This window comes from Ranitomeya imitator, chromosome 2 (genome assembly GCF_032444005.1).
Source record: "Ranitomeya imitator isolate aRanImi1 chromosome 2, aRanImi1.pri, whole genome shotgun sequence".
In the NCBI taxonomy this organism is placed as follows: domain Eukaryota; kingdom Metazoa; phylum Chordata; class Amphibia; order Anura; family Dendrobatidae; genus Ranitomeya; species Ranitomeya imitator.
Window position 1 is genome coordinate 297,136,235 of NC_091283.1, and position 25,534 is coordinate 297,161,768.

General features: G+C 42.8%; 1 protein-coding gene across 1 annotated transcript in view; it reads left to right on the forward strand.

Moving 5' to 3' along the window:
- The window catches only part of LOC138663315 (oocyte zinc finger protein XlCOF6-like), a 46,916-nt gene extending 21,851 nt beyond the window's left edge, over positions 1-25,065 (forward strand). Inside the window, exons 2-7 of the mRNA XM_069749489.1 lie at positions 7,268-7,417; positions 7,547-7,726; positions 7,809-7,932; positions 8,016-8,113; positions 8,312-8,402; positions 22,011-25,065. Of these exons, the coding sequence (XP_069605590.1) occupies positions 7,340-7,417; positions 7,547-7,726; positions 7,809-7,932; positions 8,016-8,113; positions 8,312-8,402; positions 22,011-23,443 (2,004 nt within the window). The 5' untranslated portion in view covers positions 7,268-7,339 and the 3' untranslated portion in view covers positions 23,444-25,065. The remainder of the gene's footprint in view (positions 1-7,267; positions 7,418-7,546; positions 7,727-7,808; positions 7,933-8,015; positions 8,114-8,311; positions 8,403-22,010) is intronic.
- Positions 25,066-25,534: the final 469 nt, after the last annotated feature.

The window sequence follows — 25,534 nt, forward strand, 5'->3', positions numbered from 1 at the left end:
ACTGTTTAGGCACATCAGGGGCTCTCCAAACGCGACATGGCGTCCGATCTCAATTCCAGCCAATTCTGCGTTGAAAAAGTAAAACAGTGCTTCTTCCCTTCCGAGCTCTCCCGTGTGCCCAAACAGGGGTTTACCCCAACATATGGGGTATCAGCGTACTCAGGACAAATAGGACAACAACTTTTGGGGTCCAATTTCTCCTGCTACCCTTGGGAAAATACAAAACTCGGGGCTAAAACATATTTTTTGTGGGAAAAAAAAAGATTTTTTATTTTCACGGCTCTGCGTTATAAACTGTAGTGAAACACTTGGGGGTTCAAAGTTCTCACAACACATCTAGATTAGTTCCCTGGGGGGTCTAGTTTCCAATATGGGGTCACTTGTGGGGGGTTTCTACTGTTTAGGTACATTAGGGGTTCTGCAAACGCAATGTGACGTCTGCAGACCATTCCATCTAAGTCTGCATTCCAAATGGCGCTCCTTCCCTTCCGAGCTCTGCCATGCGCTCAAACGTTGGTTTCCCCCAACATACGGGGTATCAGCGTACTCAGGACAAATTGGACAACAACTTTTGGGGTCGAATTTCTCCTCTTACCCTCGGGAAAATACAAAACTGGGGGCTAAAAAATAATTTTGGGGGGAAAGATTTTTTTTTTTAATTTTCACGGCTCTGCGTTACAAACTGTAGTGAAACACTTGGGGGTTCAAAGCTATCACAACACATCTAGATGAGTTCCTTAGGGGGTCTAGTTTCCAAAATGGTGTCACTTGTGGGAGGTTTCTACTGTTTAGGTACATTAGGGGCTCTGCAAATGCAATGTGACACCTGCAGACCATTCCATCTAAGTCCTCATTCCAAATGGAGCTCCTTCCCTTCCGAGCCCTCCCATGCGCCCAAACAGTGGTTCCCCCCCACATATGGGGTATCAGCGCACTCAGGACAAATTGGACAACAAATTGTGGGGTCGAATTTCTCCTTTTACCCTCGGGAAAATACAAAACTGGGGGCTAAAAAATAATTTTTGTGGGAAAAAATTTTTGTTTTATTTTTACGGCTCTCCATTATAAACTTCTGTGAAGCCCTTGGTGGGTCAAAGCGCTCAGCACACATCTAGATAAGTTCCTAAGGGGGTCTACTTTCCAAAATGGTGTCACTTGTGGGGGGTTTCTACTGTTTAGGTACATTAGGGGCTCTGCAAACGCAATGTGACACCTGCAGACCATTCCATCTAAGTCTGCATTCAAATGGCACTCCTTCCCTTCTGAGCCCTCCCATGTGCCCAAACAGTGGTTCCCCCCACATATGGTGTATCATCGCACTCAGGACAAATTGGGCAACAAATTTTGGGGTCCAATTTCTCCTGTTACCCTCAGGAAAATACAAAACTGGGGGCTAAAAAAATAATTTTTGTGGGAAAAAAATTTTGTTTTATTTTTACGGCTCTGCATTATAAACTTCTGTGAAGCACTTGGTGGGTCAAAGTGCTCACCACACCTCTAGATAAGTTCCTTAGGGGGTCTACTTTCCAAAATGGTGTCATTTGTGGGGGGTTTCAATGTTTAGGCACATCAGTGGCTCTTCAAACGCAACATGGCGTCCCATCTCAATTCCTGTCAATTTTGCTTTGAAAAGTCAAACGGCGCTCCTTCCCTTCCGAGCTCTCCCATCCACCCAAACAGTGGTTTACCCCCACATATGGGGTATCCGCGTACTCAGGACAAATTGTACAACAACTTTTGGGGTCCAATTTCTTCTCTTACCCTTGGGAAAATAAAAAATTGGGGGCAAAAAGATAATTTTTGTGAAAAAATATGATTTTTTATTTTTACGGTTCTACATTATAAACTTCTGTGAAGCACTTGGTGGGTCAAAGTGCTCACCACACCTCTAGATAAGTTCCTTAGGGGGTCTACTTTCCAAAATGGTGTCACTTGTGGGGGGTTTCAATGTTTAGGCACATCAGTGGTTCTTCAAACGCAACATGACGTCCCATCTCAATTCCTGTCAATTTTGCATTGAAAAGTCAAACGGCGCTCCTTCCCTTCCGAGCTCTCCCATCCGCCCAAACAGTGGTTTACCCCCACATATGGGCTATCAGCGTACTCAGGACAAATTGTACAACAACTTTTGGGGTCCAATTTCTTCTCTTACCCTTGGGAAAATAAAAAATTGGGGGCAAAAAGATAATTTTTGTGAAAAAATATGATTTTTTATTTTTACGGTTCTACATTATAAACTTCTGTGAAGCACTTGTTGGGTCAAAGTGCTCACCACACCTCTAGATAAGTTCCTTAGGGGGTCTACTTTCCAAAATGGTGTCACTTGTGGGGGGTTTCAATGTTTAGCCACATCAGGGGCTCTCCAAACGAAACATGGCGTCCCATCTCAATTCCAGTCAATTTTGCATTGAAAAGTCAAATGGCACTCCTTCGCTTCCGAGCTCTGCCATGCGCCCAAACAGTGGTTTACCCCCACATGTGGGGTATTGGCATACTCAGGACAAATTGTACAACAATGTTTGGGGTCCATTTTCTCCTGTTACCCTTGGTAAAATAAAACAAATTGGAGCTGAATTACATTTTTTGTGAAAAAAAGTTAAATGTTCATTTTTATTTAAACATTCAAAAAATTCCTGTGAAGCACCAGAAGGGTTAATAAACTTCTTGAATATGGTTTTGAGCACCTTGAGGGGTGTAGTTTTTAGAATGGTGTCACACTTGGGTATTTTCTATCATATAGACCCCTCAAAATGACTTCAAATGAGATGTGGTCCCTAAAATAAAATGGTGTTGTAGAAATGAGAAATTGCTGGTCAACTTTTAACCCTTATAACTCCCTAACAAAAAAAAATTTTGGTTCCAAAATTGTGCTGATGTAAAGTAGACATGTGGGAAATGTTACTTATTAAGTATTTTGTGTGACATATCTCTGTGATTTAATTGCATAAAAATTCAAAGTTGGAAAATTGCGAAATTTTCATAATTTTCGCCAAATTTCCGTTTTTTTCACAAATAAACGCAGGTTATATCAAATAATTTTTACCATTGTCATGAAGTACAATATGTCACGAGAAAACAATGTCAGAATCACCAGGATCCATTGAAGCGTTCCAGAGTTATAACCTCATAAAGGGACAGTGGTCAGAATTATAAAAATTGGCCCGGTCATTAACGTGCAAACCACCCTTGGGGGTAAAGGGGTTAAAAACATGCCCCCACACCACGACGAACTCCAGACAACCCCATTTGGGCACCAACTCCTCCCAGCTGCATGGGTTCGGTCACCCGGTCAGATGTGTCCTCCTCCCTAGCAAGGACTATAGGGGGCACATTTGGTGTATGCCTCTCCCTCAAACGTCTATCCACCCGGATGGCAAGGGACATGGTGGCCTCCAATGACTTGGGAGTGGCGTACTGTACCAGAGTATCTTGCAACCTAGGGGACAGACCCTGCACAAAATGGCTCCTAAGGGCCGGGTCATTCCACTGTGTGTCAGTGGCCCACCTCTTGAACTCTGAACAGTACTCTTCCACCGGCCGAGCCCCCTGCTTGATCTTACGGAGTCGGGATTCCGCCAAGGAGACGCCGTCCGGGTCACCATATACCAGAGCCGCAAAAAACTCGTCCACTGACCGTAGAGATGGAGAACCGGTCGGCAGGGAGAAGGCCCAGGATTGGGGATCACCTTTAAGAAGGGAAACTATGATTCCCACCCGGTGTTCCTCACTCCCTGATGAACGAGGGTGGAGCCTGAAGTATAACTTGCAGGCCTCCTTAAAAACCAAAAATGTATCTCTTCCACCAGAGAACCTGTCAGGAAGAGATATCTTGGGCTCTGGTTGAGCATGTCCCTGGGCCGAAGCCCAAAACCCCACCAACTGCTGCAGCTCCTGCACCACCTCACCATGAAGCACCTTAAACTCATCTGTGAGGGTCTGAAGCAGTTGGGCAAAGGCCTGCATTTTAGCCATAGCTCACCAGAAAAAATGTGATGGTCGGTGTTAATGTCACGCCGTCTACGGCGATAAGGGGCAGGACGGCGTATTGGAACCCGCACATGTCCCTGCCACCAGGTACGGACTGGGACTAAAATTCAGCCCTGGCATTTGCAATCACACAGGCCCATGTTGTCCCGTTTCCAAGCAACAGATGAGGATATATTAACAATATCGTGGATGGAGGAAAGCAAGATTTACTACAAGACCAATATTTCTAATGATACCCGTGGCCTGCTGGTGTAAGTGACGGAGTCAGCGACTTTGTGCTCCATCACAACTCTTAACAGTATGGGAGTCTTGAGAACACTGATTCTGCTAACAGCTTAGCATACAAGGCAGCCCATGAACAGACAGGCCCTTCTGGCATTTGCCAGAATTGCCGAATGGCCAGTCCGGCCCTGCCTGCCACTATAAGGGACCCTGACTTACCCTTATCTCTGGGGTACCTATGAAGGTTAGGAGGCCCGAGCCGCCAGCGTATCCCTGTCTCCTGTGCAGACCCTATCAATGACCCCCTCTCCCCCCCAAGAGAGGTGAACTTCACCAGAGTATAAATATCACCATAACAGAGTATACAGACAAGGAAAAGGAAAACCACACTTAGCTTAATGCTGCAAGGCACAGCACAGCAGGAAGAAACACCAGATGCAACGGACACAGCAGTAGAACAACAGTTCCCAGCTAGCTCCTACTCCTGGCTTGGTCGCTGAAGAAAGAACTAACACCGACAGTCAGCTGATGAACCAGGTGACCTTTTAAAGGATGGAGGGAGTGGTCACCACAAACATCAGCTGAGCCAGCAGCAATGCAATAACCTGAGCGGCCACCAGAGGGGGAAAAACTGCATTAACCCCCGACGACCAAAAAGGAAAAAAGGTATTAAACTGAAGCAAACCTGATCTGCCACAAATCCAAAATTGGATCGTGACAACACCCTTGCACCTCTCCAGTCCATCCTTAACTCTGCTGCCCGACTAATTCATCTCTCTCCTAGCTACTCCTCCTCTTCCCCCCCCCCCCCCCCTCTGCAAATCTCTTCACTGGCTCCCATTCCCTCAGCGTATCCAGTTCAAATTACTAATACTGACCTACAAAGCCATCCATAACCTGTCTCCTCCATATATCTCTTACCTAATCTCCTGATATCTTCCGTCACGTAATCTCTGGTCCTCCCAAGACCTCCTTATCTCCTCCACACTTATTTGCTCCTCATCCGACTGCCTCCAAGACTTCTCCCGAATATCCCCCATCCTCTGGAATTCTTTGCCCCAACACGTCCGACTACCAACCACATATGGATCCTTCAGCCTGAATAACCACCTCTTCAGGAAAGACTACAGCCTGCACTGACCCCGATGCCTCCTCATCACTACCGGAGATACTGCCTCACCAACACCGGAGCTCCTGCAACCCTCAACCTATTGTCTCCTTCCCCATAATCCTGTAGAATGTAAGCCCGCAAGGGCCAGGGTCCTCGTATCAGTCTGTATTTGTTAGTTTGTTTACTGTAAGTGATGTCTGTAATTTGTATGTAACCCCTTCTCATGTACAGCACCATGGATTCAATGGTGCTATATAAATAAATAATAATAATAACTAAAAGAGCCACCTTGTGCAGCACTAATGCTGCATTCTTTCAAGGTGGCTCTTTTAGTTGGGGTCCGTTCCAACCCTGCAATATTCTTTTTTTTTTTTTTAATTAGCCTACCATGCCTGTAGTCTGTCCATGGGGGCATGTCTTTTCCCCCCGGACACAAACGCCTCCCAGCCATCCCTCAGCCCCTCCCTTTTAAGCGCATGAAAATTCAAAGTTGGAAAATTGCGAACATTTTCGCCAAATTTCCATTTTTTCACAAATAAACTCAGGTAATATCAATTTATTTTACCACTATCATGATCTACAATATGTCACAAGAAAACAATGTCAGAATCATCGGGATCCGTTGAAGCGTTCCAGAGTTATAACTTCATAAAGGGACAGTGGTCAGAATTGGAAAAATTGGCCTAGTCATTAACATGCAAACCACCCATGGGGGTAAAGGGGTTAATACTAGAACTATATTGCACAGTGGATATTGCAGCCAATTCCCACAAGGAGAATCCTGGAAACACAGAATTAGAAATTATTCTTTCTCCGCAGTTTCTATAGGACTTAATACATTCCTGATTCCGGAGAGTAATAGAAATACAGCAGAAAACAGAGGACGAAAGTTCAGAGAAGAAGCTTCATAGAAAGACATTGAAGTTACAGACGCCATTTAACCATTTGGGAGAAAGTGATTCCAACACTTTACCTTATAAGAATCACAATGGTTTTGTTCCTTTTCCGCTGATAGATACAAATGACCCAACTATGAAAGACGGGAACCAAGGAAACATGTATTACTCTCATAGTATGGGGCCCCTTTCTTTACTCCCAGACACAGTATAATGTTTTTCATGTAACATATGGAAGCCTAGGGGAAAATTCCCCCCCAAAAAAACATCATACCCAGAGAAAAAAAACCCACTGTGCATGGTGACATTAGCATCAGATAACTCCTGTCTTGGTTCTTACAAAAAAGCTTTTCTAAAAGCCTCTAACTTCTGTGTCTGAATCAGACATGAGCTCTAACGTGATAGAAGATTACAGTGCGGGGAAGACGGGAAACCTTCATATAGACGGCCGGTGGTGATGGAGTCAGTGACGGACTCTGGCCAAATATGTTTCTAGAGCCGTAGTAGAAGATGAAGATGTCGTCCTCATCATGAAGTAGTTATTTCTCCTGTCACGTGTAATGAATATCTCCTGCAGTATTGCTAATGCCGATTCCAGTGTCGGTAAATGAGACGAGAATTAGCGTTATGGAAGATGAGTCTATGAGGAACGTATTCAGCTGCCGACTCCAAGGGAGAAACTGCTTGTTGTCTGTGGCCTAAATATATAGGTTTTATTAGTAGATGTCAGGGAAGAAGGCAGTATGTTGTAAAATAATAAAAATTACCATTGCTGCTTGGGTCCCCGCCAGTCTCTGTATTTTCTCATCATTCTAAACAAACTTGTGATTCCTACAGCTAATCAGTTGCTGAAGCAATGAGTAACATAGCCAGTGATTGGGAGCATGGAGATGTCTTAGTCAGCAATTCAACTTATGTTCCAGTCCATACAAGACTAGAGAATACAACATCTACACGTTCTATCTTCTGAAATGTTGTCCATATTATCTCCAGTAATTCTATTACACAGGATTTTTATGATGTTACATCGGCTCATCTTCTTCTTATTTAGGTCTCAACAATATCCGATCCTCTCAGTGAAGATCTTCTGTTTAAGTGAATTTTCCTGATTAACCCATCAAGGATGGATATGGACAGAGACAAGATGGCGGAGAGGATATTACACCTCACCCTAGAGATCCTCTTCCGGCTTACTGGAGAGGTGAGAGATTCTGATGACGTCACATTACATCATTCTTATCTATGGGAATAACAGATGGACAGAACTGGAGAGGTGAGGACTCTGGAAATGTCTGTAGTGAGATTTATTAATGTGTCTCTCCATAACCAGGATTACACAGTAGTGAAGAAGACCTCTAGTGAGCGCTGTCTGGACCCTGTGTCTGAGGGATGGGGAAGACCGCTGAGCCCAATCACGGGGCCTCCATCTCATCCCCTGGTAAATGAGGATATCAATGACCAGAGGATCCTAGAACTCACCTACAAGATGATTGAGCTGCTGACTGGAGAGGTGACACTGCTGGGAATGCTGGGACATTATACAGTAACGCTATGAAGGGATCGGGGGATGATTGTATCATTGTATGTGTCAGATTCCTATAAGATGTCAGGATGTCGCTGTCTATTTCTCCATGGAGGAGTGGGAGTATTTAGAAGGACACAAAGATGTATACAAAGATGTCATGATGGAGGTTCCCCAGCCCCTCACATCACCAGGTAATAGACAGGACTAAATATACACTGCCTATAATTATCTGTATGTAAAGAATGAATTCACTCCCTGTATGTGTTTCCTCCAGATCTATCCAGAAAGAGGACAACACCAGAGAGATGTCCCCGTCCTCTTCTTCCACAGGACTGTAAACAAGAAGATCCCAGTGTTCCTCAGAATCATCAGGTAGATGGAAAGAATGTGTCATGAGATCTCCCTTTTTGATGTGTAGACGCTGTGAAGGTCTTGTGCTCAGTCTTGTTTTATCCACCAGTATTATATGTTTTATACTTGTGTAATGAGAACGGTGGAGATGGCAGGATTAGAGCTGATCATAGATGTGACTTCTCCATCTGTCTGTGACTTTTACAATATTTGTTTCAGGGTGAAGATCTGACCCATATTAATACTACAGAGACATATGTGAGGGGTGATGAGCGGTGTAAAGAGGAGATTCCTACATATGACTACCCAGGTGAGTAGTAACCACTAAATGCAGAGAAGTCACAGATTCTTCTCAGTCACCGGCTGTGGCTGCTTTATCAGTGGTGTAGTCCGGCCGTATCACAATCGTGTGATCACCATTTTGCCTCTAGATCACAACATTTTGCTCCATTTGGAAATGTTGAAATTACTTTGTGAAATTAAATCCTTTTCTATAGAACTTACCACCTGGAGGATCCACCTACCCCCTGGGATTAGAAGACGCTGACCATTACCTGCCCAGATCTGTGAACTACAAAGCCAAATGATGTAGAATGTTATGACAATTTAGAAACTCACTTGAAGAAAAATATTATAATAGACCTGTAAGAGAATTTGGAATGTAATGATGCTGTTGGCTTCCTAGAATCCTGATATCTTATTGGATGAATCTCCCTTCTCCCCCTTCTGGGCTGCTGAATGTGCTCATATGGTCCCTACAAGACCAGGTCCCGTCTTTCTGGCCAAACTTCACTTTTCTGATCGACAACATTAAATGTGCAGTGAGGTCAAGTGTGAATCTCTGTACAATAACAACAGTTTCCCTTTATCATGATGGCTACCGTTCCAAAGTTTAGGGTCACCCAGACAATTTTGTGTTTTCCATGAAAACTCATACTTTTATTAACCCCTTAATCCCATATGACGTACTATCCCGTCGAGGTGACCTGGGACTTAATTCCCAGTGATGGGATAGTACGTCATATGCGAACGGCCGCGCTCACGGGGGGAGCGCGGCCGATCGTGGCCTGGTGTCAGCTGACTATCGCAGCTGACATCTGGCACATTAACTCCCAAAACACTATGATCGCAGCGTTCCGGGGGCATAGGAAAGCATCGCGCAGGGAGGGGGCTCCCTGCTTGCTTCCCTGAGACCATCGGTACAAGGCGCTGTGCTCACCTTGTACTCAAAATGGCCACGGGGCTACTTCCGGGTCCTGCAGGGAGGTGGCCTGTAAGCCTGGAGCCCTGCTTGTCAGATCGCTGATCTGACACAGCGCTCTGCGATGTGTCAGATCAGCGATCTGTCACTATACAGTGATGTTTCCCCTGGGACAATGTGATAGTGTAAAAAAAAAAAAAATATTTAGATGTGTTTAAAAAAAAAAAAAATTTCTAAATAAAGAAAAAATAAATAAAAAATTGTTCCCATGAATACATTTCTTTATCTAAATGAAAAAAAACAATAAAAGTACACTTATTTACTATTGCCGCTTCCGTATCGACCCGTCCTATAAAACTGTGCCACCAGTTAACCCCTTCAGTGAACACCATAAAAAAAGAAATAAAAGAAACAAGAACGCTATGTTATCATACCGCCGAACAAAAAGTGGAATAACACGCGATCAAAAAGACAGATATAAATAACCATGGTCCTGCTGAAAACGTCATCTTGTCCTGCAAAAAAAGAGCCAAAATACAGCATCATCAGCGAAAAAATAAAAAAGTTATAGTCCTCAGAATAAAGCGATGCAAAAATAATTATTTTTTATATAAAATAGTTTTTATCGTATAACAGCGCCAAAACATAAAAAAGATATAAATGAGGTATCACTGTAATCATACTGACCCAAAGAATAAAGCTGCTTTATCAATTTTATCAAACATGGGATGGTATAAACGCTCCACCCCCCACCCCCCCCCCCAAAAAAAAAAAAGAAATTCATAAATAGCTGTTTTTTCGTCATTCTGCCTCACAAAAATCGGAATAAAAAGCGATCAAAAAATGTCACGTGCCCAAAAATGTTACCAATAAAAATGTCAACTTGTCCCGCTAAAAACAAGACCTCACATGACTCTGTGGACCAAAATATGGAAAAATTATAGCTCTCAAAATGTGGAGACGCAAAAACTATTTTTTGCAATAAAAAGCGTCTTTTAGTGTGTGACAGCTGCCAATCATAAAAATCCGCTAAAATACCCGCTATAAATAGTAAATCAATCCCCCCTTCAAAATCCCTTAGGGAAAAATAATGAAATTTAAAAAAAAATGTATTTATTTCCATTTTCCCATTAGGTTAGGGCTAAGGGTTGGGGTTAGGGCTACAGTTAGGGCTAGGGTTGGGGCTAGGGTTAGGGCTGCAGTTAGGGCTAGGGTTAGGGCTACAGTTAGGGTTGGGGCTAAAGTTACGGTTAGGGTTTGGATTGAATTTACGGTTGGGATTAGGGTTGGGATTAGGGTTAGGTGTGTGTCAGGGTTAGGGGCGCGGTTAGGGTTACCATTGGGATTAGGGTTAGGGGTGTGTTTGGATTAGGGTTTCAGTTAGAATTTGGGGATTTCCACTTTTTAGGCACATCAGGGGATCTCCAAACGCGACATGGCGTTCGATCTCAATTCCAGCCAATTCTGCGTCGAAAAAGTAAAACAGAGCTCCTTCCCTTCCGAGCTCTCCCGTGCGCCCAAACAGGAGTTTACCCCAATATATGGGGCATCAGCGTACTCGGGACAAATTGGACAACAACTTTTGGGGTCCAAGTTCTCTTGTTACCCTTGGGAAAATAAAAATTTGGGGGGCTAAAAATCATTTTTGTGGGAAAAAATATTTTTTATTTTCACGGCTCTGCGTTATAAACTGTAGTGAAACAGTTGGAGGTTCAAAGTTCTCACAAAACATCTAGATAAGTTCCTTGGGAGGTCTAGTTTCCAATATGGGGTCACTTGTTTGGGGTATCTGTTTGGGTACATCAGGGGCTCTGCAAATGCAACGTGACTCCTGCAGACCAATCCATCTAAGTCTGAATTCCAAATGGCGCTCCTTCCCTTCCGAGCTCTGCCATGCGCCCAAACGGTGGTTCCCCCCCACATATGGGGTATCAGCGTACTCAGGACAAATTGCACAATAACTTTTGGGGTCCAAGTTCTCTTGTTACCCTTGGGAAAATACAAAACTGGGGGCTAAAAAATCATTTTTGTGAAAAAAAAAAAATTCACGGCTCTGCGTTATAAACTGTAGTGAAACACTTGGGGTTCAAAGCTCTCAAATCACATCAGTTCCTTAGGGGGTCTACTTTCCAAAATGGTGTCACTTGTGGGGGGTTTCAATGTTTAGGCACATCAGGGGCTCTCCAAACGCGACATGGTGTCCCATCTCAATTCCAGTCAATTTTGCATTGAAAAGTCAAACGGCGCTCCTTCCCTTCCCTTCCGAGCTCTGCCATGCGCCCAAACAGTGGTTTACCCCCACATATCGAGTATCAGCGTACTCAGGACAAATTGCACAACAACTTTTGGGGTCCAATTTCTTCTCACCCTTGGGAAAATAAAAAATTGGGAGCGAAAATATCATTTTTGTGAAAAAATTATTTTTTATTTTTACGGCTCTGCATTATAAACTTCTGTGAAGCCCTTGGTGGGTCAAAGTGCTCACCACACATCTAGATAAGTTACTTAGGGGGTCTACTTTACATAATGCTGTCACTTGTGGGGGATTTCAATGTTCAGGCACATCAGGGGCTCTCCAAACGCGACATGGCATCCCATCTCAATTCCATTCAATTTTATATTGAAAAGTCAAATGGTGCTCCTTCCCTTCCGAGCTCTGCCTTGCACCCAAACAGTGGTTTACCCCCACATATGGGGTATCGGCGTACTCAGGACAAATTGTACAACAACTTTTGTGGTCCATTTTTTTCCTGTTACCCTTGGTAAAATAAAACAAATTGGAGCTGAATTAAATTTTTTGTGAAAAAAAGTTAAATGTTCATTTTTTTTTTTTTAAACATTCCAATAGTTCCTGTAAAACACCTGAAGGGTTAATAAACTTCTTGAATGTGATTTTGAGCACCTTGAGGGGTGCAGTTTTTAGAATGGTGTCACACTTGGGTATTTTCTATCATATAGACCCCTCAAAATGACTTCAAATGTGATGTGGTCCCTAAAAAATATTGATGTTGTAAAAATTAGAAATTGCTGGTCAACTTTTAACCCTTATAACTCCCTAACAAAAAAAATATTTTGGTTCCAAAATTGTGCTGATGTAAAGTAGACGTGTGGGAAATGTTACTTATTAAGTATTTTGTGTGACATATCTCTGTGACTTAAGGGCATAAAAATTCAAATTTGCAAAAATTGCGAAATTTTGAAAATTTTTGCCAAATTTCCGTTTTTTCTCAAACGCAAGTTATATCAAAGAAATTTTACCAATATCATGAAGTACAATATGTCACGAGAAAACAATGTCAGAATCGCCAAGATCCGTTGAAGCGTTCCAGAGCAGCGGGTGTCAAACTGCATTCCTCGAGGGCCGCAAACCATGCGTGTTTTCAAGATTTCCTTAGCTTTGCACAAGGTGCTGTAATCATTATGTGTGTAGGTGATTAAATTATCACTTGTGCAGTACAAGGAAATCCTGAAAACATGACCTGTTTGCAGCCCTTGAGGAATGCAGTTTGACACCCCTGTTCCAGATAAAGGGACACTGTCCCTCATAAAGGGACAGTGGTCAGAATTGTAAAAATTGGCCCGGTCATTAATGTGCAAACCACCCTTGGGGTTTAAGGGGTTAATCAAATGAGTTTCCAAATGAATTGAAAATCTAGTCCGGACATTGACAAGGTTCCAAAAAAAGATTTTTATTTGAAATAATAAATTTCTCCTTCAAACTTTGCTTTCGTCAAAGAATGCTCCCTTTGCAGCAATTACGGCATTGCAGACCTATGGCATTCTAGCAGTTAAATTGCTGAGGTAATCTGGAGAAATTTCACCGCATGCTTTCAGAAGCCCCTCCTACAAGTTGGTTTGGCTTGATGGGCACTTTTTGCGTACCATACGGTCAAGCTGCTCCCACAACGGCTCAATATGGTTGAGATCTGGTGACTACGCTGGCCACTCCATTACACATGGAATACCAGCTGCCTGCTTCTTCCCTAAATGGTTCTTGCATAATTTGGAGGTGTGCTTTGGGTCATTGTCCTGTTGCAGGACGAAATTGGCTCCAATCAAGCGCTGTCCACAGGGTATGGCATGGCGTTGCAAAATGGAGTGATAGCCTTCCTTATTCAAAATCCCTTTTACCTTGTAAAATCTCCCACTTTGCCAGCACCAAAGCAACCCCAGACCATCACATTACCTCCACCATGCTTGACAGATGGCGTCAGGCACTCTTCCAGCATCTTTTCAGTTGTTCTGCGTCTCACAAATGTTCTTCTGTGTGATCCAAACACCTCAAACTTGGATTCGTCTGTCCATAACACTTTTTTCAAATCTGTCCAATGTCTGTGTTATTTTGCCCATATTAATCTTTTACTTTTACTAGCGAGTCTCAGATAATGGCTTTTTCTTTGCCACTCTGCCCTGAAGGCCAGCATCCTGAAGTCCCCCCTTCACTGTAGATGTTGACCCTGGCATTTTGCGTGTACTATTTAGTGAAGCTGCCAGTTAAGGACCTGTGAGGCATCGATTTCTCTAACTACAGACTCTAATGTACTTGTCTTGTTGCTCAGTTGTGCAGCGGGGCCTCCCACTTCTCTTTCTACTCTGGTACTGCTAGCCTGTTTGCTCTCTCCTCTGAAGGGAGTAGTACACACGATTGTAGGAAATCTTCAGTTTCTTAGAAATGAAGGCTATTCCATGCGAGAAATTGCCAAGAACAAGATTAGACTGTCGATTTTCACATGAAAGTTCTTTTTTTCTGGCCATTTTGAGAGTTTAATGGAACCAACAAATGTAATGTTCCAGATTGTCAACTAGCTCAAAGGAAGGTCAGGTTTATAGGTTCTCTAATCAGAAAAACTGTTTTCAGCTGTGCTAACATACTTGCACAAGGGTTTTCAAGGGTATTCTAACCATCCATTAGCCTTCTTACACAGTTAGTAAACACAAAGTACCATAAGAACACTGGAGTGATGGTTGTTGGAAATGGGCTTCTATACACCTTTGAAGATATTGCATTACAAACCAGACGTTTGCAGCTAGAATAGTCATTTACCACATTAACAATGTATACAGAGTATTTCTGAATCATTTAATGTTAGCATCATTGGAAAAAAACTGCTTTTCTTTAAAAAATAAGGACATTTCTAAGTGACCCTAAACTTTTGAATGGCAGTGTACGTTTATTCACGCCTGCAGAGTATGTTGGCATGGCTCGATCCCTGGTTTCATGGATTTACTCCATGTCTTAAGTTCCATTGTGTTTTCAATCCTAAAACCACCAGGCCCCATACTGTAACTACTCCAGAGAGGTTTCACAACTAGTTACTAATTTTTTACTGATGAAGATGGTTGAGTTTGATAATTTCAGTAGATATGTTGTTATTGCCTATATTCACAGTTTTTGACTACAGTAGTTAGTTCACAAAATATCTGATAATCCGTTCCTGCAGCCAGTTTTGTGTTCCTAATCAGTCAGGGCCCATTTTTTTTTAACTTTCACAAAGGGTAATAGCAAACAGATGAACCTCACAAATTATTTTACAGCTTCTCTTGTCTCCGACAATATCCTATATATCGTTGTACTTTACTGCCTGGACGCATTTTAGGGTTGAGAAGGGAAAGAGTTCCATTTAGCTATTTGAATCCATTTCTTACTGGAACAGCTTGCAGAAACAACGTATTAGGAGCAGTGTTTGTGGCCACCTGGCAGCTCAAAAGTTGGCCACCACGAACAGGCTTAGCGCTATCAACTCCATTTTCCTGATCCCAGGGATTGTCTTGCTCATCACCCTTTAACACCTCTACATGGATCTGGGCTTGCATAGAGACTTCCCTGGCTTGGGCCACAGTATTGCCTGCTGTTCAGTGGTGTGAAATGGGAAGAACAATAGTCAGGTAGCCTGGTCCGAAACAGTAAAGCAGAGAAAATACAAAATCAGAAGACGTAAGAGTAGTCAAGAAACAGGCTGGGATCACAATAGGAAGCAAATGCACAAGCCGTGAGATGAGCATTGAGGACTGAACGAGAGAACAAGGCTGTATCTGGCAGCTTCCTTCAATATGCTTCGAGCTTTTGTAGAATATGGTGCTATCCAATTGGCTGAATCAGGAAGCAGATTACTTCAGCTGGACAGCACATACACCCATACTGCCAGACTAGATGGTACTACTTGTCCCATGCACCCCAATCTTAGTGGCTGAATCGAGCCTATTTTGTCCAGAGCTTCTGGTACCAATGTCTACTCCATTACAAGCCCAGCCTGCAATATGAATAAGAACACGCCTGGTGATGTTATAGAAGCAGATTCCAGAAGAGATGTGACACACCATCTGCAGAAGTCCTAATGACAAAATTTCAGAAAACCAGAGCTGTAGGCATCCCCATAAAATGACTCCATTTTGGTAATTTTAACCCTCAGAGAACTAATCTATTGGAGTAGTGACTATTTTTGATTCCATAGGCACTTTACGGTATTTAGCACACAGTGGATGTGGGAGAAAACAAATTGCGAATATGCCATTTTATTACTCAACACATAGTGACCTGATTGTGCTCCATGAGACACACACACTGTAAATTAAGTGGGTTCTTCTCACTATAGTAATGCCAACTACATGTGGTTTGGTCACATTGAAAGGCTCAGAAGCGAGGGGGAAGTTTGACTTTGGGAGAGTGGTTATTGCTAAATTGGATAATGGAAGCCATGTTGCTTTTCAGGAGCCTTTGATCCACTAATTATGTGGAAACTGTTGTGAATTCTGTGGCTGAGTTCACTTCTGTGGTCACAAGTGGTATTGCAGTCTCTGGGCTTCCTCCCTCAGGTGTTTTGGTGAGCTCGTTGGCTGCCTTGCTATTTAGCTCCACCTGAGTCTGTCTTCCTTGCTCCTTGTCAATGTTCCAGTGTTGGATCTGAGCTACTGCATCTTTCCTTGGGCCTGCTGCTCTGCTAGATAAGTGCTTCTAGTTTGTTTTCTGTTTTTTCTGTCCAGCTTGCTATTAACTTTTGCTGGAAGCTCTGAGAAGCAAAGGGGTGCACCGCCGTGCTGTTAGTTCGGCACGGTGGGTCTTTTTGCCCCTTTGCGTGGTTTTCGTTTTAGGGTTTTTTGTAGACTGCATAGTTCTCTTTGCTATCCTCGCTCTGTCTAGAATATCGGGCCTCACTTTGCTGAATCTATTTCATTCCTACGTTTGTCTTTTCATCTTGCTAACAGTCATTATATGTGGGGGCTGCCTATTCCTTTGGGGTATTTCTCTGAGGTAAGTCAGGCTTGTATTTCTATCTTCAGGCTAGTCAGCTCCTCAGGCAGTGCCGAGTTGCATAGGTAGTTGATAGGCGCAATCCACTGCTGCTTCAGTTGTGTGAGGATAGATCAGGTACTGCAGTCTACAGAGATTCCACGTCTCAGAGCTCGTCCTATTGTTTTGGGTTATTGCCAGATCTCTGTATGTGCGCTGATTACTGCACGCTGTGTTGCCTGATTGCCAGCCATAACAGTACAAGGAGCCACCCAATGATTTCCAATAGAGGGAAAAAAGAAATCCTGACATCATTTTTTTTTCTTAGCTCTGTCTTCAGTCTTTTTTTTCCCCTAGACATTAGAGTGCTTCAGGACACAGCTGTGGACATGGATATTCAGGCTCTGTGCTCCTCAATGGATAATCTCGTTGTAAATGTACAAAAGATTCAAGATACTATTGATCAGAAATCGATGCTAGAACCAAGAATTCCGATTCCTGATTTGTTTTTTTGGTGACAGAACTAAGTTCCTGAGCTTCAGAAATAATTGTAAGCTTTTTTTGGCCTTGAAACCTCATTCTTCTGGTAATCCTATTCAACAGGTTTTGATTATTATTTCTTTTTTGCGCGGCGACCCACAGGACTGGGCGTTTTCTCTTGCACCAGGAGATTCTGCATTGAGTAATGTTGATGCATTTTTCCAGGCGCTGGGATTGCTTTACGATGAGCCTAATTCAGTGGATCAAGCTGAGAAAAATCTGCTGGCTTTATGCCAGGGTCAGGATGATGTAGAAGTATATTGTCAGAAATTTAGAAAATGGTCAGTACTCACTCTGTGGAATGAATCTGCACTAGCGGCTTTGTTCAGAAAGGGTCTCTCTGAAGCTCTTAAGGATGTAATGGTGGGATTTCCTATGCCTGCTGGTTTGAATGAGTCTATGTCCTTGGCCATTCAGATCGGTCGTCGCTTGCGCGAGCGTAAATCTGTGCACCATCTGGCGGTATTGTCTGAGAGTAAGCCTGAGCCTATGCAGTGCGACAGGACTATGACTAAAGTAGAACGGCACGAACACAGACGTCTGAACAGACTGTGTTTCTATTGTGGTGATTCTACTCATGCTATTTCTAATTGTCCTAAACGCACTAGGCGGTTCGATAGCTCTGCCGTTATTGGTACTGTACAGTCCAAATTCCTTTTGTCCATTACTTTAATGTGCTCTTTGTCATCATATTCTGTCATGGCGTTTGTGGATTCAGGCGCTGCCCTGAATCTGATGGATTTGGATTATGCTAAACGTTGTGGATTTTTCTTGGAGCCTTTGCGGTGTCCTATTCCGTTGAGAGGAATTGATGCTACACCTTTGGCCAAGAATAAGCCTCAGTACTGGGCCCAGCTGACCATGTGCATGGCTCCTGCACATCAGGAAGTTATTCGCTTTTTGGTACTGCATAATTTGCATGATGTGGTCGTGTTGGGGTTGCCATGGCTACAAACCCATAATCCAGTATTGGATTGGAACTCTATGTCGGTAACCAGCTGGGGTTGTCAGGGAGTACATGGTGATGTTCCATTTTTGTCTATTTCGTCATCCATTCCTTCTGACATCCCAGAGTTCTTGTCGGACTTTCAGGATGTATTTGAAGAGTCCAAGTCTGATGCCCTACCTCCGCATAGGAATTGTGATTGTGCTATCGATTTGATTCCTGGTAGTAAATTCCCTAAGGGTCGTTTATTTAATTTGTCCGTACCTGAACACACCGCTATGCGCAGTTATGTGAAGGAGTCCCTGGAGAAGGGACATATTCGCCCATCGTCGTCACCATTGGGAGCAGGGTTCTTTTTTGTAGCCAAGAAGGATGGTTCGCTAAGACCGTGTATTGATTACCGCCTTCTTAATAAGATCACTGTTAAGTTTCAGTATCCCTTGCCATTGATTTCTGACTTGTTTGCTCGGATTAAGGGGGCTAGTTGGTTTACTAAGATTGATCTTCGTGGTGCGTATAATCTGGTGAGAATCAGGCAGGGAGATGAATGGAAAACGGCATTTAATACGCCCGAGGGTCATTTTGAGTATCTGGTGATGCCGTTCGGACTTGCCAATGCTCCATCTGTTTTTCAGTCTTTTATGCATGACATTTTCCGTGAGTATCTGGATAAATTCTTGATTGTTTACTTGGATGACATTTTGATCTTCTCAGATGATTGGGAGTCTCATGTGAAGCAAGTCAGAATGGTTTTCCAGGTACTGCGTGCTAATTCCTTGTTCGTGAAGGGATCAAAGTGTCTCTTCGGTGTGCAGAAAGTTTCATTTTTGGGGTTCATCTTTTCCCCTTCTACTATCGAGATGGATCCGGTTAAGGTTCAGGCCATCCAGGATTGGACTCAGCCGACATCTCTAAAAAGTCTGCAGAAATTCCTGGGCTTTGCTAATTTTTATCGTCGCTTCATCTGTAATTTTTCTAGCATTGCCAGACCATTGACCGATTTGACCAAGAAGGGTGCTGATTTGGTTAATTGGTCTTCTGCTGCCGTGGAAGCTTTTCAGGAGTTGAAGCGTCGTTTTTGCTGTGCCCCTGTGTTGTGTCAACCTGATGTTTCTCTTCCGTTCCAGGTCGAGGTTGATGCTTCTGAGATTGGTGCAGGGGCGGTTTTGTCACAGAGAGGTTCTGGTTGCTCAGTGTTCAAACCATGTGCTTTCTTTTCCAGGAAATTTTCTGCTGCTGAGCGTAATTATGAAGTGGGCATTCGAGGAGTGGCGTCATTGGCTTGAGGGTGCTAAGCATCGCGTGGTGGTTTTGACTGATCATAAGAACCTTACTTATCTTGAGTCTGCCAAGCGCTTGAATCCTAGACAGGCCCGTTGGTCGTTATTTTTTGCTCGTTTTGATTTTGTGATTTCATACCTTCCGGGCTCTAAAAATGTGAAGGCGGATGCTCTGTCTAGGAGTTTTGTGCCCGACTCTCCGGGGTTATCTGAGCCGACGAGTATCCTCAAGGAAGGAGTCATTGTGTCTGCCATCTCCCCTGATTTGCGGAGAGTGTTGCAGAAATTTCAGGCTAATAAACCTGATCGTTGTCCGGCCGAGAAACTGTTCGTCCCTGATAGGTGGACTAGTAAAGTTATCTCTGAACTTCATTGTTCGGTGCTGGCCGGTCATCCAGGAATCTTTGGTACCAGGGAGTTGGTTGCTAGATCCTTCTGGTGGCCATCTCTGTCACGGGATGTGCGTGCTTTTGTGCAGTCCTGTGGAATTTGTGCTAGGGCTAAGCCCTGCTGTTCACGTGCCAGTGGGTTGCTTTTGCCCTTGCCGGTCCCGAAGAGGCCTTGGACACATATTTCGATGGATTTCATTTCTGACCTTCCCGTTTCTCAAAAAATGTCTGTCATTTGGGTGGTCTGTGATCGCTTTTCTAAAATGGTCCATCTGGTGCCCTTGGTTAAATTGCCTTCCTCCTCTGATTTGGTGCCTTTGTTCTTCCAGCATGTGGTTCGTTTACATGGCATTCCTGAGAATATTGTTTCTGACAGAGGTTCCCAGTTTGTCTCGAGGTTCTGGCGAGCCTTTTGTGGTAGGATGGGCATTGACCTATCTTTTTCCTCGGCCTTCCATCCTCAGACTAATGGCCAGACCGAACGAACCAATCAGACCTTGGAAACATATCTGAGATGTTTTGTTTCCGCTGACCAGGATGATTGGGTGTCATTTTTGCCGTTGGCTGAGTTCGCCCTTAATAATCGGGCCAGCTCGGCTACCTTGGTCTCTCCATTTTTCTGCAATTCTGGGTTCCATCCTCGTTTCTCTTCAGGACAGGTTGAGTCTTCGGACTGTCCTGGTGTGGATTATGTGGTGGACAGGTTGCAGCAGATCTGGACTCAGGTAGTGGACAATTTGACCTTGTCCCAGGAGAAGGCTCAGCTTTTCGCTAATCGCAGACGCCGTGTGGGACCCCGACTTCGTGTTGGGGATCTGGTTTGGTTATCTTCTCGTCATATACCTATGAAGGTTTCCTCTCCTAAATTTAAACCTCGTTTTATTGGTCCGTATAGGATTTCTGAGATTCTCAATCCGGTGTCTTTTCGTCTGACCCTCCCAGACTCCTTTTCCATACATAATGTATTCCATAGGTCGTTGTTGAGGAGATACGTGGCACCTATGGTTCCATCTGTGGAGCCTCCTGCCCCTGTTTTGGTGGAGGGGGAATTGGAGTATATTGTGGAGAAGATTTTGGATTCTCGTGTCTCTAGACGGAAACTCCAGTATCTGGTCAAATGGAAGGGTTATGCTCAGGAAGATAATTCCTGGGTTTTTGCCTCTGATGTCCATGCCCCAGATCTTGTTCGTGCCTTTCATGTGGCTCATCCTGGTCGGCCTGGGGGTTCTGGTGAGGGTTCGGTGACCCCTCCTCAAGGGGGGGGTACTGTTGTGAATTCTGTGGCTGAGTTCACTTCTGTGGTCACAAGTGGTATTGCAGTCTCTGGGCTTCCTCCCTCAGGTGTTTTGGTGAGCTCGTTGGCTGCCTTGCTATTTAGCTCCACCTGAGTCTGTCTTCCTTGCTCCTTGTCAATGTTCCAGTGTTGGATCTGAGCTACTGCATCTTTCCTTGGGCCTGCTGCTCTGCTAGATAAGTGCTTCTAGTTTGTTTTCTGTTTTTTCTGTCCAGCTTGCTATTAACTTTTGCTGGAAGCTCTGAGAAGCAAAGGGGTGCACCGCCGTGCTGTTAGTTCGGCACGGTGGGTCTTTTTGCCCCTTTGCGTGGTTTTCGTTTTAGGGTTTTTTGTAGACTGCATAGTTCTCTTTGCTATCCTCGCTCTGTCTAGAATATCGGGCCTCACTTTGCTGAATCTATTTCATTCCTACGTTTGTCTTTTCATCTTGCTAACAGTCATTATATGTGGGGGCTGCCTATTCCTTTGGGGTATTTCTCTGAGGTAAGTCAGGCTTGTATTTCTATCTTCAGGCTAGTCAGCTCCTCAGGCAGTGCCGAGTTGCATAGGTAGTTGATAGGCGCAATCCACTGCTGCTTCAGTTGTGTGAGGATAGATCAGGTACTGCAGTCTACAGAGATTCCACGTCTCAGAGCTCGTCCTATTGTTTTGGGTTATTGCCAGATCTCTGTATGTGCGCTGATTACTGCACGCTGTGTTGCCTGATTGCCAGCCATAACAGGAAACCTCTGTTTTTCCACTGACAGATGATGGGCCTGATTGGGGACTTGTTTTTTGTTAGAGGAATAGAAGGTTTTATTGGTATTATGTTAGTCCACATAACATTTAATTGTGGCTTTTTATTCCATATTTGGGAGGCAGAATGAACAAACAGTTGAACACCACAATCCAATGGTTTAGACTGTGAGCTGTCATTGTCTTGGTTAAGAATTCAGTATTTTTACATAACTTGCCATTTTTACAGACAGTTTAAGTAGAAATATTAAATGACATTCAAAGTTATTTTATTCAAAAATAATTATTGGCTTATATCTTGACAGATGACTGTATCCGGAGATCAGAGAAACAGCTGACATCTTCAATTTTTAAATCAGATGATTTTGGGATACCACTGGATACAATTGAAGTTAATGCCATTACTCCAGTTATACCATCATCCCTTCACAGCAAAGATCTCTCATCTAATCTTTTGAAACAGGTCCTGTCTTCTGATTCATTAGCGACAACTAAGGAAAATCACAAAATAAGCATTAAAAACAAAAATACTTCTAAATCAAGGAAGCCTTTTTCATGTACAGAATGTGGGAAATGTTTTACACAGAAATCAGATTTGGTTAAGCACCAGAGAACTCACACAGGGGAGAAGCCATTTTCATGTTCAAAATGTGGTAAATGTTTTAACCAGAAATGCCATCTTGTTACACATCAAAGAACCCACACAGAGGAGAAGGCTTTTTCATGCACAGAATGTGAGAAATGTTTTACACAGAAATCACATTTTGTTAAGCACCAGAGAACTCACACAGGGGAGAAGCCTTTTTCATGTTCAAAATGTGGTAAATGTTTTAACCAGAAATGCCATCTTGTTAGACACCAAAGAACCCACACAGAGGAGATGGCTTTTTCATGTTCAGAATGTGGGAAATGTTTTAAATGCAAAACAAATCTTAATAGCCACCAGAGAACCCACAGACCAGAGAAGCCTTTTTCATGTTCAGAATGTGGGAAATGTTTTAACTACAAATACAATCTTGGTATTCACCAAAGAACCCACACAGGGGAGAAGGCTTTTTCATGTACAGAATGTGGGAAATGTTTTACACACAAATCACCTTTTGTTAAGCACCAGATAACTCACACAGGGGAGAAACCATTTTCATGTTCAGAATGTGGGAAATGTTTTAACTACAAATACAATCTTGGTATACACCAAAGAACCCACACAGGGGAGAAGGCTTTTTCATGTACAGAATGTGGGAAATGTTTTACACAGAAATCAGATTTGGTTAAGCACCAGAGAACTCACACAGGGGAGAAGCCATTTTCATGTTCAAAATGTGGTAAATGTTTTAACCAGAAATGCCATCTTGTTACACATCAAAGAACCCACACAGAGGAGAAGGCTTTTTCATGTTCAGAATGTGGGAAATGTTTTAAATGCAAAACAAATCTTAATAGCCACCAGAGAACCCACAGACCAGAGAAGTATTTTTCTTGTTCAGAATGTGGGAAATGTTTTAACTGGAGAATGAATCTTGATCGCCACCAGAGAACCCACAGAGGGGAGAAACCTTTTTTATGTTCAGAATGTGGAAAAAGTTTTACAGAGAAAACAAATCTTATCCAACATCAGAGAACTCACACAGGGGAGAAACCTTTTTCATGTTCAGAATGTGGGAAATGTTTTACGAAGAAATCAGCTTTGGTTAGGCACCAGAAAACCCACACAGGGAAGAAATATTTTTCTTGTTAAGAATGTGGGAAATGTTTTAACTGGAAAGCGTATCTTGACTGCCAACTGAGAACCCACACAGGAGAGAAACCTTTTTCATGTTCAGAATGTGGAAATGTTTTGAAAAGAAATCATGTCATCTTGGTCACCAAAGAATTCACACGGAGAGAAGCCTTTTTCATGTTCAGAATGTATTAAATGTTTTACACTAAAATCAACTCTTTAACATCAGAAAAGTCACAAAGGGGTGAAGTCTTTTTCATGTAAAGAATGTTGGAAATGCTTTAACCAAAAAATGTATTTCTTAAAGGGGTTGCCCATTACTAGTTTAAGCCCTGGTCATTCCTCATGTTGGCCCTATTTCAGAGCTGGCTTCACTACTCCTTCGGATATATTGAACATCAACAGGAAGGCAGGGCCACTGCTGCTCTCTGACTTAGGCTGACGTCACACTAGCCGTATTTGGTCAGTATTTTACTTCAGTATTTGTAAGCCAAAATCAGGAGTAGAACAATTAGAGGAAAAGTATAATAGAAATATATGCACCACTTCTGCATTTATCACCCACTCCTGGTTTTGGCTTACAAATACTGATGTAAAATACTGACCAAATACTGCTAGTGTGACGGCAGCCTTATTGTTTGATATGTCCAAAAGTGGAGACAGTGAAACAAGTTAAAGAACACAATTGCTTTCGAAATGCATTTGGTATTCTACTAGTCTTTTCCCTATGATTTTTAAATACATTTTTCCCACATGTTTCAACCAAGAAAGAAAAAAATACTTTTTGATATTAAATTTTAACTTTCAAAAAATAAAGAATTTATCATTTTAAACATGTCTTGGATTTGTAGAGTAGAAGCTGGATCAATCTTTCCTTTTCCAGTGAGAAGGGATTGTCCAGGTAGTGGCCATCCCCTTTAAGCATCAAAAATCCCACACAGAGAAACCATTATCATACCTACACTAGAGTGTGAAAAATAAATTATTAGAAAATTGTATTTTGTTCACCATAAAAAATAACTGACTGGGAGACACTACATATGTTATTGACAAATTGCACAAAAACATAACAGATGGTCATATTAAATGAGAAAGAATAATTACTAGGGATGAGCGAACGTGCTCCGTGATACTTGGATATCACTTGAGTATCTGAGTGCTTGGAAATACTCGGTGTGCATTAGCCGTTGCTCGGATTTTAAGTTCAAACCCCCACTTCATAAGTTTGATGTCTGTTACACAGCCAATAAACATGCAGGGGATTGCCTGCCAGTCAGTAATGCCATAGCCATCTTGGTAGTGGCATTACTGTGATTGGCTGGCCATATTGTATAATATAACCACCATGCTCAGCACAATGATGTCACTGCACAGCTCAGGGACAATTTTTTATTGGAGGAAGAGAGGGGTTGTACAGGCCTGTGTGTGCACAGCATAATGGATCAGAGTCCTGTAGTGTTGATACTGGTGCTGATGCTGAATCATCATATTAACAGTCCTTGTAAGGGCTAATACTGTGCTCTGTTGTTTGTATAAGATACATTCTGCATTTATCCCAGCGAGGGACAGTTGCATGAGCAGAGGGATTGGCTGAATACAGTGATTTGCAGTCCATTGCTAAATATATAACAGCAGCAGGTTACCACATTGTTTCTTTTTTTTTTTTTTTTTTGGGGGGGGGGGGGGGGGGGTGAAAAAATAGACTATAGTGTTATCCATAAAGTATTACATGCTTTGAGGTGCTTTTCTGTGGTATATAAAACTCCACATAAGCGTTGAGAAATTTTTCTGGATTGAATTTGTCATCCATAAACTTTTACATGTTTTGTGATATATTATGGTGATATTAAGCTAAAAAAAATGCTTTGACTGCTACAGGTGACCAATTTATTTATTTATTTTTTTGCTAAAATAAATTTGGTTTCCAGAGACATAGCAATTAGAAAATTTGTGGAGGTGCTAATGATGGTGTACGTAGATGCCGAAGACATGGGGTGAATGCGACTATGCCTGTTGCTTAAGCACAAGAACCACACCCATCCACGTCACCTAGGTTTCTGTCCCACTTTGCAGGAAGGTAAGGTACACCACTTCTGAAACCAGAACAGT